Raw genomic sequence first — 14305 nt, forward strand, 5'->3', positions numbered from 1 at the left:
ACTGGTGAAAAATGTTGTACAGGTTGAACTTTACTAATCTGGACCACTCTTGTCCTGCAACATCCATAATCTGGCATGATTTTAGTTAGCCAGACAACAATTTATCATTGTTGCGGCCAAGTTTCTTGCATTCCCATAAAGTTTGTTTGCAGCCGTCATGGCTGTCAGTGTTCTGTGCTGTTATTTAGCTGTGATTTACCCCTAAATATCTTTTTAGAGTCCAGTATGCATTGGAAGTGTTGGTAATACTGCTAGACAATATTCACCTCCCATGGTTCAGCAAACTCTCGTCTGGCACTGGTCAGGTTCCGAGGGTGCTGGACTAGAGCAGTTCAAGATGTAGTTAAGTTTGCTTTCTTTTTAACTCTCTATTAGGAGCCAAAAATGACTCGCTCTAAACTGAAGGAAGTTGTGGAGAAAGGAGTGGTGAGTATGTCATTTGATTTTTTTCACGTTGGTCTGGGGAGAGAACTGTAGACTGAAGATGCTTTCTGTGAACTAGTCCTAAGCCTAAAAGCTCATTACAAAGTGAAGTGTGCATGTACCTGTGTCCATAGTTGTGATGATCTTAAATAAAGTAGGGCTTCCTTATGAATGAATAGACATGTACCAGATCAGCGTTGGAGAGAGTCATGGGGAAAGTGCATAGAGTGAAGAGAGAGAATCCAATATAGGAGGGAGTTTTGACATACACATCTGCTGAGTAGTTTATAAAGCATATGTTTTAAAGTCAGAAGTTACTTGGGTCACAAATTCAGATGGTCCTTTGTTTTACCACTATGAAATCTGATGTTCCACAGGCTTAACAATGATTTTATTTTTATTAGGTAATACCTGCTTGGAATATATCTCCGATTAAGAAGGCTAATGAAATCAAGGTTAGCAATGGGAAAGGTGAATCTATGGTGTTTCCTCTGTCTGCAGAGTCTGATGCCAGCTGATTCGTAACCTTACATAAGAACCTGCTGAGAATCTTCTCATCTGATTAACTTGAGCTCACATCTTTAGTCTTATGTTTCTCTTCTGCTGTCCGTTCTCCTGACTTGTGTGTAGCTTGTTTTCCTCTTTAGTGTGATATTGTGTATTGAGGTATTTCCCTGACACTTGTCTGAGGGCTGGGCACTGGCTACCCCAAAGAGCTTACTGTTAATTTTACACAGCATCACAGACTCGTAGGGCTGGAAGGGACCTCAGGAGGTCATCTAGTCCAGCCCCCTGCTTCAAGCCTGATCAACTCCCACTAAGTCATTCTAGCCAGGACCTTGTCAAGCCGGGACTTGAAAACCACGAGGGATGAAGAATCCACCACCTCTCTAGGCAACGCATTCCAGTACTTCACCATCCTCTTGGTGAAGTAGTTTTTCCTAATATCTAACCTACACCTCTCCCTCTTCAACTTCAGCCCATTACTGCTTGTTCTGCCATCTGACACCACTGAGAACAGTTTCCCACCCTCCTCTTTAGAGCTCCCCTTCAGTAAGTTGAAGACTGTTATTAAATCACCACTAAGTCTTCTCTTCTGTAAACTAAACAAGCCCAAATCCCTCAGCCTATCCTCATAGGTCTTGTGCTCCAGCCCCTTAATCATTTTTCTCGCCCTCCGCTGAACCTGCTCCGGGAAATCTACATCCTTTTTATACTGGGGGGCCCAAAACTGGACACAATATTCCAGATGTGGGTTCACCAGTACCAAACAGAGGGGAATGACTACTCTAGATCTGCTCGAAATGCTCCTCCTAATGCACCCTAGTATGCGATTAGCCTTCTTGGCTACAAGGGCACACTGTTTACTCATATCCAGCCTTTCATTCACCATAACCCCTAGGTCCCTTCCACTGTATTTCTGCTGAGCCAGTCGGTCCCAGCCTATAACAATGCTTGGGATTCTTCGGCCCCATGTGCAGGTCTCTATACTTCTCCTTGTTGAACCGCATCAGATTTCTTTTGGCCCAGTCCTCTAATTTATCCAGGTCACTCTGGATTCTCTCTCTACTTTCCAACATATCTACCTCTCCCCCTAGTTTTGTGTCATCCACAGACTTGCTGAGGGTGCAATCCAGTCGCTCATCCAGATCATTAATAAAGATGTCGAATAACACCGGCCCCAGAACCGAGCCTTGTGGCACTCTGCTTGAAACTGACTGCCATCTGGATATTGAGTTATTGACCACTACCCGTTGGGCCTGACCATCGAGCCAGCTTTCTATCCATTTTATAGTCCAAGGATCCAATCCATATTTCCTTAACTTATGGACAAGAATGTTGTGGGAGACCATATCAAAAGCTTTGCTGAAGTCAAGGTATATCACATCCACTGACTTCTCCATGTCCACAAAGCTTGTTACCTCATCATAGAAGCTAATCAGATTGGTCAGGCAGGACTTGCCCTTGGTGAATCCACGTTGGCTACTTTTGATCACTTTCACCTCTTCCAAGTGCTCCAAAATGGATTTCTTGAGGATTCCCTCCATTATTTTCCATGGGGTTGAGGTAAGGCTGATGGGTCTATAGTTCCCTGGATTGTCCGTCTTTCCTTTTTTAAAGATGGGCACTACACTTGCCTTTTTCCAGTCATCCGGTATCTCCTCCGATCTCAGAGTCTTCAAAGATAATGGCCAAAGGTTCAGCAATGACCTCTGCCAATTCCCTCAGTACCCTCAAGTACATTAAATGCAGACCCATGAATTAGTGTACACCTAGTTTTCCTAGTTAGATCAGAACTTGTTCCTTCCCCACAGATGGCTGCCCTCCACCTTCCCATACTACATTGTCTAGGACCATCAGGTGGAAGTCGACTTTGTCTGTGAAGACCGAGGTAAAAAAAGCATTGAGTATTTCAGCTTTTCCTACATCATCTGTCACTAGGTTACCTCCCTCATCCAGTAACGGCCCCACACCTTCTCTGATAACCCGTTTATTGTTCACATGCCTGTAGAAACCCTTCTTGTTACTCTTCACATCCCTTGCCAGCTGCAGTTTCAATTGTGCTTTCACTTTCCTGATTACTGCCCGGCATTCTCCAGCCGAATGTTTATACTCCTCCTTAGTCACCTGTCCACGTTTCCATTTCTTGTATGCATTGTTTTTGAGTTTAAGCTAAGGATTTTCCCGTTAAGCCAAGCTGGTTGCCTACCCTGTTTGCCTTTCTTACTATGCAGTGGGATAGTTTGTTCCTGTGCCTTCAGTAAGTCTTCTTTAAAATACTGCCAGTTCTCTTGAACTCTTTTCCCCTTCATCTTCGTTTCCCAAGGGATCCTGCTCGTCCCTCCTCTCAGGGAGTCAAAGTCTGCTCTTCTAAAATCAAGGGTCTGTATGTTACTGCTCACCATTCTTCCTTTTGTCCGGATCCTGAAATCTACGATCTCATGGTTACTGCAGCCCAGGTTTCCTCCCACTTCTATTTCTCCTACTAGTTTTTCCCTGTTTGTGAGCAGCAGGTCAAGTTGCACACGGCCCCTGGTCAGTACCTTCAGCACTTGTACCAAGAAGTTATCCCCAACATTCTCCAAAAACTTCCTTGATTGTCTGTGTGCTGCTGTATTGGTCTCCCAACAAATGTCTGGGTAAATAAAGTCTCCCATGAGAACCAGGGCCTGTGATTTGGAAGCGTCATCTAGCTGCCTGAAGAAATCCTCATCTACCTGATCTGGTGGTTTATAGCAGACACCAACTACATCATCACCTCTGTTATTTCTGCCTCTAAGCTTAACCCAAAGACACTCAGCTGGATTTTCTCCTCCTCATACTGGAGCTCTGAGTAATGATACTGCTCCCTCTCATAGAGTGCAACTCTTGTTCCTTTTCTCCCCATCTGTCCTTCCTAAACAGTTTATAACCTTCCATGACCGTGCTCCAGTTATGTGAATTGTCCCACCAAGTTGCTGCTATTTCAACCACCTCATACTACTTTGACTGTGTCAGGGCCTCTAATTCTTCCTGTTTGTTCCCTAGGCTTCTGGCGTTAGTGTACAGGCATCTTCTGCACCGTATTCCTTGATCTTCCTTCCTAGGGTTACGTAATCCGCCATGATCTCTTCAAAGTTGCTCTTAGCTGTGTCACTGGTTCCTATGTGGAGAAGTAGGAAGGGGTAATAGTCTACAGGTTTAACAGTTTTTGGCAGGGGCTCTCTGATATCCTGGGTTCTAGCTCCAGGCAAGCAGCAAACTTGTCAGGATTCTAGGTCCGAATGGCAGATAGATGGCTCCATCCCTCTTTGGAGGGAGTCCCTGACCACCACCACCACCCATCTTTTTCTCTTAGGGGTGGTGGTCATAGAACTCCCATCTCTAGGATTTCGCATCCCATGCCTTAGAAACTGTGGGGACTCTTTGTCTACGTCTACACTAGCCCCAAACTTCGAAATGGCCATTTCAAACTTTACTAATGAAGCACTGAAATACATATTCAGTGCCTCATTAGCATGCGGGCGGCTGCGGCACTCCAAAATTGATGCGGCTCACCCCAACGGGGCTCCTTTTCGAAAGGACCCCGCCTACTTCGAAGTCCCCTTATTCCTACGAGCAGATGGGGATAGTGTAGACATGGCCTTTCAGATCCAATCCCTGTGAGGTACCAGCCCCGATTATCTCTGCTGTATCACCTGTGGAGAGAGGCTGAAAGCCGTTACTTAATGCCACTGGAATTGGAGAGACCTGAACTGGTTTTCTCCTCCTGGAGGTAACATGCTTCCAGTTCTCTTCCTTGTTTTGGGCAGCCTGCTGCTCCTGCAGTATTATCTGTTGCCTTCTATCCAGAAAGTCTTCACCCTCTTTGATGGACCTGAGGGTTGATATTTGCACCTCAAGTCCTTTAACCTTCTCTTCTGAAAGGGCAACCAGATTGCACTGGGTACATAGAAAATCCTTTCTATCATTCGGGACAAAGACAAACATGACATGCAGGTCACAACAACAGACCTCTCACCCAGCCATGTCACTATCCATTTTTTCCCTTTTCAGAGATCCCTTATTTGTTTCTAGTGACGCCTTGAAGGGCATAAGAAAAACACCATATAAGAAAGGGAAAACAGGTGTGGGGCTCCTCCCTAAGGCAAACTGCCTGTTAGCTGCTCTTGTTCACTGCTTATGCTTTCCAGCTGCCTCCTCTGCAAAACCGATGCTTAGGCACACAGGCATCTCTTCAAACTGCCCCCTCTTGAAAATAAAACAAATGCACAGACAGAAATTTAACCCACCAGCTCACAACGCAGCCCCCCCGCCCCCAAATGCCACACTCACCTGAGCTCCTCGAGGTTGCTTTCCTAGGCAAACTCCCTGTTAGCTGCTTCTGTTCACTGCTCACAGGGTTCACTGGGGCTGCCTTCTTATAGGGCTACTAGCTGGTTACGTCTGGCTCAAAGCCTTTGCCTCCAATCTGATCAGCCCTTGAATGCCCACCTGGAAGGAAGCTCTTCCAATTCACACCTTGCAAACTTGCCAAACACGCTTTCCAACTGCCTCTCTCTGCAAAACAGATGCTCAGGCACACAGGCAGCTATTAAAACCGCCCCTCTCTGCAAAATAAAACAAATGCACAGACAAGAAATTTTAGATGTGATGCAGTAAATGAGAGTAACAAACACTGGGCTGATGAGGATATCAGTGCTAGAAGCATGTGGATTTCATAGACTTGTGTGCACTAAGATGCTGTGAGGTCATTCAGTGTTTTTTAATATTGAAAGTTCAGCCTGTTCTTCCACTGCTGAATCCACCCATTCTACCAGCCTTACTTGGATTCAGTTCCCCCTCCTCTGGGGTCTCTTTCCTTATCTTTGCTCCTTCTGTGAGCTTCACCTCACATGTCCTGTGGTGTGGGTATTTGAAACTAACGCTTTTAGTTTAAATCTATAAAGTTTGTATCTTTCCCTTGGCTCCCCTGCAGCCCCCTCAATTTGTGGACATTCCCCTTGGAGATGATGACTCATCTGATGAGGAATACCAGCCTGAGGAAGAGGATGAGGATGAGACTGCTGAAGAGGTAAATATGGCAGAACACAGGTGATTTTTATCTACGAAGAGCTATATATGTGTCTCAGCCATTGTAGGCACCCAAATCCAAAATCTAGATATTCCAAATCTCTGCTCAGTTGCTGTCTGATTCCAAAAGTGGCTGATTGTCTGCTCATCAGGTCCCTTAAAAATCTGCCAAAGGGGCATGTGCTCAGACACCTAAGTCCTGATGCTTTGGTCACTACCTCTCACCTAGATTGCATCGGGATCCTCAGACAGTGTATTTCCCCCACCTGTGTTGCCTTTGAGGTACAGTCTGGTATGTGTGTTCAGAGGCTGTCTCAGTGTATACCTACTGGTTTAGGGCAGCGTGTAATTGAGTCAGATCCATTAAAATTAATTAAAGGCAGGTGCCCCCACATCTCCTCTTGAGAGGCACTCTTGCAGTGGTTAGGAACCATTTTCTAAAGTTCATGTCCTTTTTCCAATAAACATTTAAATATATTATGCTGAGTGTAGATCAAGAGCCTGACTCCAGAACACCTAGTAAATCCCTGCTTTGGGCAGTCATCTGGGCAGTAGGCTTCTAGTCTACACTACACCTCTTCTTCCCTTCTAGGTTGATCTAAGATATGCAACTTCAGTTACTAGGTGAAGTTGTTGTACCTACCACAGTATTTTTATGTGCTAAGGTCAGATGGGGCAGCTCTCCCTTTGACTCCGCCTACCCTTCTTGTCTGCTCTTCAGACACTATACCTGACCACTAGTGGATCGATCACTGCAGCGTCAACCACTGTGTAGTGAAAGTCTCTATATTCAGTTCTCCACTACTCTCTGGCAGAGGTGATTTGAACCAGGGTCTCCCACAGTCTTAACCAGTGGGCTATTAGATAAAAGTTAGGTGCTGCCACAGTGTCCTCTCTGAAAGATTATCCTTCTGGCTTTGATTCATTCTTTCCTTCAGAGTATCCTGTGCCTTTAACTTCATTATGTTAAAAGAAAATCAATGAAATAAGGTATTAGTTGAGAGAGGGTGTACTAGTGATTGCAAAATTATTTGACTTTTTTGTTTGGTTTTCTATAGAGCTTGTTGGAAAGTGATGTGGAGAGCACTGCCTCTTCTCCTCGGGGAGCAAAGAGATCTAAGACACAGCGATTATCAGATATGATAGAGACAGATGAAGAGGGAGCAGTCCTATCGGAGGTAGGGTTCTCATCAAATTCAAGTACTTTCTATAATAGCTTCAGTCTTTCATTCAAAGCCACCAGTGATAAATCCATAATCATTTTTTGATAAATTTTATATTCTGGTAGCACTCAGGTGCTGATTTGACTGTCTCATTTGTATGGTGGCTATAGGAAGAAGAGGATGCAGCTATGCCCAATGAGTTTATAGTTTATGAATAGCAGTTTACAAAGAATCGGTGAGATGGATACAGTTAAAGAAAGGGGGTGGGGGTGGTGTAGTAGTAGTTGTTACATGTACTAACTTCTCCAGTTGTACCTCAGCTGAACCTTTAGATGTTGGAAATTTTCTTACAGACATCAAGACAGAAGTGAGCCTTGCATAGATTTGAAAAAGACATTACTGACCTTACACATCAGTTGAGGGCACATTTCCATGAGTAAGGAATAGTGTGGAAAAAAGTACCAACAAGTTTGTGGTGGCTGTAGTCTGTGAAAAATGATACTGTGGGTGGGTGATGTGAGAAGCAATACATAACGGATTGGTAGAAAGACAGTTGGGAAGGGCTGAGAAGTGTAGGACAAATAGCTTAAGTCTGACTTGAGCTACGTCTACACTGGGAAGCTACATCGAAATAGCTTATTTCGACGTATTGAAATAAGTTATTTCGACGCGTAGTGTCCACACATCCTCCAGGGCCGGTGCTGTTGACATTCAGCATCGACATAGGAAAGCACTAAATTGAAATAGGCCCCACAGGGGAGCGTCTACACACAAAAGCAGCCCCAGTTGGAATAAGGGGGCTAGGAAAGCGTGAGGACAGGGTCACAGGGTGGACTAGCCCTTCCAGGGCAACAGTAAGCTACTCCCTTAAAGGGCCCCTCCCAGGCAGACTCGGCCTGCACAGCACAGGTCTGCAGAGCCCACAACCACTTGCAGACCCTGTGCACACAGCATGGACCCCCAGCAGCAGCAGCAGCAGCAGCAGCCAGAAGCCCACACAGCTGCCCCTGGGGCAGTGGCTGCCCTGCTCAGTGCCATGGAGGAGGCCACCCAGCTTCTCCTGCAAGATAAGCTGTTGTCCTCGGGGGATGAAGGAGCCTCCTCAGACCACCATGTAGCCCTCCTGGCCTCTCCCCACTGGGCGTGCTGTCAGCTATGGAGGTACCCCACCCGCACAGAGTGGTGGGAGCGGCTGGTGCTTGGGGAGTGGGACGATGATGGATGGCTCCAGAATTTCCGGATGAGCCGGCAGACGTTCCTTGAGCTCTGCCAGTGGCTCACCCCTGCCCTGCGGCACCAGGACATTCCCATGCGGTGTGCCCTCACTGTCGAGAAATGGGTTGGCATCCCTGTCTGGAAGCTGGCCACTCCAGACAGCTACTGATCCATAGAGCAGCAGTTCGGTGTGGGCAAGGCCACCGTGGGGGCTGTCGCCATGGAGGTAAGGGGACCCCAGGGGGAGGGGGAGAGACTGGGGGGAGGGAGAAGGGGAGATCCTGGGGGGGACCAGGGGGAGGGCGAACCCCGGGGAAGAGGGGGGAGCCCGGGGGAGGGCCAGGCACACCCCTCATGGGTGCTTATGTCCTCACCCCGCAGGTGGTCCGCATGCTGAACGCTCTGCTGCTCCACAGGCTTGTGTGGCTCGGGGATCTGGATGTGGCCATCGTAGGGTTTGCCTGCATGGGGTTCCCCAACTGCTTCGGAGCACTGGATGGACCTACATCTCCATCCGTGCCCTGGAGCACAGCGGAGGATGCTTACTGAACAGAAAGGACTACAACTTGGTGGTCCTCCAGGCCATGGTGGACAGCCAGGGCAGCTTCCTGGACATACATGTTGGCTGGCCTGGTAGCACCCACGATGCCCAGGTTTTTAGGAACTCAGGCCTGTGGCGCCGGCTGGAGGCAGGGACCTACATTCGCCAGCAGGAGATCCCTCTGGGGGACACCACCATGCCCCTCTGCCTCGTGGCGGATGTGGCCTACCCCCTCCAGCCCTGGCTCATGCGACCCTACATGGGCCACCTCAGCACCAGCCAGGAGCCGTTCGACACCTGCCTGAACCATGCATGCTAGCTGGTCGAGAGGAGTTTTGGACACCTCAAAGGCCGCTGGAGATGCCTCCTCGCCCACCTGGAAACGGGGCATCCCAACATTCCCCAGGTTGTGGGCGCGTGCTGTGCACTCCACAACCTGGTGGAGAGCAAGGGGAGGGCATTCGTGTAGGGCTGGGCTGTGGAGGTTGGTGCGGCCTACCCCCAGCCACCCGCTGCCCCAAGTCGCCAAGCTGACTATGAGGGGATCTGAATCTGGGAGGCCCTGTGCCCATTTTGACCAGGCTGTGGGGTGAATGCTGGCAGGGCCAACCTGGTGAAACACCCACCGCCCACAACACACTGCACTGCCCCCATGCCCACACCACTGTGCACCGAAGACGACACAACACACGTTTGTGTTGTTTTAAATAAACTGAACATTCTTGAAACCAAAAATGATGAACTTTAACATGAATGGGGGAACTATATACATTTGCGGGGGACAGCTACTAAATGGGGGTGGGACAAGGCAACTATGTACAATAATGGGGGGGGGGGATATGTACAAAGGCGGGGGTCCTTGGCGGCCCAGTCCTTGGCCCTCTTCCCCCTACTGTCCCACGCACAGCGTGCGGGGCGGGGATGTGACCCATGTCTGGGCTGGAGGCTCCACTGAGGCTGGGTGGGGGACAGAAGGACTGGCGGGTACGGCCGGGCTGGCTCCTGAGCCCCGCGGTCCCCCTCCTCAGCAGGTTCCAGGGCAGGTGGAGGGCGGCTGGGAGGGACGGTGGCCGGAGCGGTGGGGGGTGCCATCTGCTCAGCGAGATGCTCGAAGGTCCTCATGAAGGACCCCCAAGCCTCCTGGCGCCAGGCCAGCGCTCTATCCTGCAAGTGGAGCCGGCGCTCCTCCACTTGCAGGTGGCGCTCTGAAATCTCCACCTGACACTGGAGGGTGGCGAGGAGGTGGGGGTCAGCAGCTGCCTGTGGCTGGCTCTGGCGGTGATGGGCTCATCCCAGGGCCAGTCCCTGCTCTGCTGCCTGGCTGTCCTGATGCTACGGCCCCGGTGGGTTGTCCAACACAACGGATGTGGTGCCCGTGCTGTTGAGGCCTTCAGATCGTGCGGGTGTGGAATAGAGTGGGCGAGAGTGGAGACAGCTGCTAGTCTGGGCCCTGACCCATGGCCTGCGTCCCCCCACCCCTCCACTGCTGGTTCTCCATCCCCTGTCCCCCAAGATGGTGATGGGTGTGGTGTCCTCCCGTGGGTGACCCCCTTTGGGGGCTCTGCTCCCCCCATCCCCAGGGATGGGGCGTGGTGCCGTCCTGGGGGGCAGCTGCTCATGGGCTCTGAGGGACATGCCACTGCTGTCTCAGGGCTGTGATGTGGCTGGGCCATGGTGGGCCAGGATCACCTGGGTGTGTGGAGGGCCCTGGTTGTGTCCCTTGCCCCTGCCCCTTAACCCAGAGGTGTGCACCTGGGATACATACCTGACAGTCCACTCCCATGATCGGGGGACACCTGCAGGGCAGACGCCCTGCTGGAGCTGTGAGAGGGGAGGTCGATCAGGAGCCCCCCATCACTGGAGCCCTCCTCCTCCTCCTCCTCCTCCTCCTCCGCTGTCCCAGGGGTGTGCTCCTCTGAGGGCTCCTGGGGTGCAGGACTGGCCTCTGGGCTGGACTCCGGCTCCGGGGCTTGCTGGGGCTCGTCAGCTGAGGTGTCAAGGGTGGCGGTGGGGAGGTGATATACTGGGAGCCCAGGATCTCCCTGAGCTCCCTGTAAAAGGGGCAAGCAGCGGGGGCAGCCCCAGACCAGCTGGCTGTGTCCCGGGCCAGGGCGTTACCCTGCCGCAGCTCCTTGACCTTACTCCTGACATGGTCAGGAGTGTGGACAGGGTGACCCGGGGCAGCCAGGCCCTCGGCCAGCCGGGCGAATGCATCTGCGTTCTGTCACTTGCTTCCCATTACCTGGAGCACCTCCTCCTCGCCCCAAAGCCCCAGAAGTTCCCGGATCTCGATGTCCAACCAGGAGGGGCCCCACCGCCTCTTCCCCGCCTGGCTGGATAGCTGGGAGCCCTGGGTCCCCTGCGGGGGGAGGGTGCCCTGTGGGACCGCGGGGGGCTGGCTGGCTGCCATGGGCACTGGGTGGGGGATTGGGGCATCTGCAGGGTATGCAGGCTGTGTACATGTCTGTGCTGCTGCCTGCATGCTCTCAGCTTCCTGCCACAGGAAATCGGGGTGTGGAGCTTTAAGGGGCTGCTGCACGCAATGACCATAGAGCTCAGGGGCTGCACAGAGCGTCTCTCAACCCCTCAGCTGATGGCCGCCATGGAGGACCCTGCTATTTCGACGTAGCAGAACACGGATCATCTACACATGCTGTACTTCAACGTTGGACGTCGAAGTAGGGCGCTGTTCCCATCTTCTGATGGGGATAGCGATTTCAACAGCTCGCTGCCTTACATTGATTTCAACTTCGAAGTGGCACACAGTGAAGGTAGACGCACCGGGTGCTATTTTGAAGTTGGCTTGGCTATTTCAAAATAGCTGGTTAGTGTAGACACGGCTTTGGTGTCTGGAAGAGTTATTGGAGGGATTCAAAAAAGGAGGATGATCTATTCAAGAAATGAGCAAGGGATGATTTTAACAGGTTCATTTTGTCTGATTCACTCATAAGCAGCCAGAGGTTGGGAATATGTGATCAAGAGAGCAGATAATTCTTTATGCTATATGTAAGAGTCTGCTTGGCTTTCTCTCCCTTCTAAAGAGTGAATGGTTTGTTCTGTTTCTTGAGTCTGTATTTTCTAAAAGGTTGTCTCTTCTTAGAATCCAACAGTCAGTCCCCTCAACATAATATCCCCAAAACAGCCTCCTTTTTCTTTTTTAACGATGCATCTTGCAGTAAACACGAATGATACGATGCTGCTCATCTTTTTTCTTTATAAGCAATTATTTCTCTCTCACCTGTGGCAAAGTACTTGGAATTAGAGGTAACAAGGTGTTCACATACTGATTTTTCTCTCCATCCCTGTAATAGTTATCTATCACCAATTTAATCTTGTCTAATTAAACTAACTTGTTGGTAACTTTGGAAATTGATTAGAGTGAAATCTTTTTGAAATTTTCTCCTCTCCTGCAAAGCTCTGAATATCTACATTCCCACCATGCTGCTTGCTACCAACCAAGTTTATGAGACTCTGGAGAATCCATGCACTGTTTCATTTTGAATTGCCATAATGCCTGATTGTTCAAGGCATTATGCAAACAGAAAAAAGGCAATCATTGCCTTGGAGAGACTGACTTAAGTAAAAATATTTTTAACGGGAAGGCTTCTTTTCATTAGGTGGAGAAGGTTTCTACACCCCTAATGCGGCATATTAGTGCAGAAGTGGTTCCCATGGGACCTCCACCACCACCGAAACCAAAACAGAGTAGGGATAGCACTTTTATGGAGAAGCTGCATGCTGTGGATGAGGAACTGGCCTACAGCCCAGTATGCATGGATTCCTATCAGGTAATGTGATTAGGGATGCTACAAAAATGACACTGGTCTGAAGAAGTGGGTCTGTCCCACGAAAGCTCACCTAATAAACTATTTTGCTAGTCTTGACTGCTTTTTGTTTTTGTTCAGGGAAGGTGCTTGTTTGATCTTTACTGTTTAAAATGTCGGCAGAGTCCCTCTATGTGCTCTCAATTTAATAATTTTGCAGTCAAGCACATTGCTAACTGTATAATTCTCTCACTTGGATTATGAAAATCAGTTACATCAGTAAGTCCTGTGGCACCTTATAGGCTAACAGACATTTTGGAGCATAAGCTTTCATCGTCAAAGACCTGCTTCATCAGCCAAAGCAGGTCTTTGCCCATGAAAGCGTATGTTCCAAAATATCTGTTAGTCTGTAAGGTGACGCAGGACTTCTGTATCTTCAAAAACAACAAGACTAACTCAGCTACCACTCTGATACTAGTTACATCAGTTTCACATTGGTAGCTTTTGTGCTGCATTGCTCAGGTTTAGAAACACTGCAGGAGAAAGCTTCTTTTTAAAGTGTTTGGAATTTTAAGTTGTTCAAATATTTTCTTTGGTGTTGCATTTTTATAAATCTTGCTTTTGTAAAGTGTAATGCTGCCAAATTTATGCTGTAAATTGCTCTCTTTAGGTGACTCCGTGGCTCAGCGGGGTGGTGGCAGACTATAAAACTGGGATCAAGAGGTCTAAGGGGCAGGTGTATTTCAGCTGCAATGATACAGAATTTAAAGTTGGTACTGTCCAGCTCCTGTCTTGGAAAGGAGCTGTTGTGATAACAACTGAGCATCAGAGATGGGCTGGATAAACCAGCTAACTAAGGAGGAAAATGTTGAGGGGGAAGAAAGTTCTTTAGGCAGTAGGTTTTGAATGAGGTGCATATTGAAAAGATATTTGTAAGTGGTGTTACAGTGTAATAAGAGATTAGTTACATGTTTTGGTTCGAGGGAGCAGCAAAATAACATGAATCTCTTTGTGGCAAGTGTTAAGATTTTTTTTTTAGTGTCAGGTTTGATGTTTTTATGGCTGCACTGAAATTATTGACATCAAAGGAATTAGAAGAATATTGGAGTGACTTTGATTGCACTGAGCTCTCTTTCCATGTTTCAGTCTCTAGATGATAGTCTCATTGCTTTCCGCACTCGATCAAAGAGACCACTGAAAGATGTTCCTCTTGGACAATTGGAGGCTGAGCTCCGTGCCCCAGATATCACACCAGACATGTATGACCCAAATACTGCAGATGATGAAGACTGGAAAAGGTGGCTTGGGGGACTCATGAATGATGATGTGGAGAATGAAGGTGTGCAGCATCCCTGGCTAGTTAGTGATCCTGATGACATTTTCATCTTTAATCTTGATACGAGTTCTGTGGGAGCTTGAAGTTTTCTTTTCCTGTCTGTACTAGGCCATCTCATGTTAGCTTGGTTAGTAATGTGGCTATATTCTGCATACAAAGAGTCTTGCTGACCTTCAACATGTCTTATGTTAATTATTCTGTTCTTAATCGTCTTCAGGGCTAAACATGCACTGACTTGCACACTATTGTGCTCTTGGACTCTTTCCATTGAGTCCAAATCTTTCTTAAAGTGTGGGGCTCAAAATTAGGC

The 14305-nt window shown here is 48.6% G+C and overlaps 1 protein-coding gene across 10 annotated transcripts in view; it reads left to right on the plus strand.

Annotated features, from left to right (window-relative positions):
* Positions 1–14305, plus strand: part of LOC142003705 (GON-4-like protein) — a 101511-nt gene that overhangs the window by 13605 nt on the left and 73601 nt on the right. For all 10 annotated transcript variants that reach the window (XR_012642874.1, XM_074980869.1, XM_074980870.1 and 7 more), the window contains 6 exons: positions 376–426; positions 828–878; positions 5882–5977; positions 7035–7154; positions 12513–12683; positions 13806–13998. Coding sequence is in view for 9 of the 10 variants with exons in the window: in XM_074980869.1 (XP_074836970.1) it covers positions 376–426; positions 828–878; positions 5882–5977; positions 7035–7154; positions 12513–12683; positions 13806–13998 (682 nt within the window). In the remaining variant the exon portion in view is untranslated. The remainder of the gene's footprint in view (positions 1–375; positions 427–827; positions 879–5881; positions 5978–7034; positions 7155–12512; positions 12684–13805; positions 13999–14305) is intronic.

Source organism: Carettochelys insculpta, chromosome 30 (genome assembly GCF_033958435.1).
Source record: "Carettochelys insculpta isolate YL-2023 chromosome 30, ASM3395843v1, whole genome shotgun sequence".
Lineage (NCBI taxonomy): Eukaryota > Metazoa > Chordata > Testudines > Carettochelyidae > Carettochelys > Carettochelys insculpta.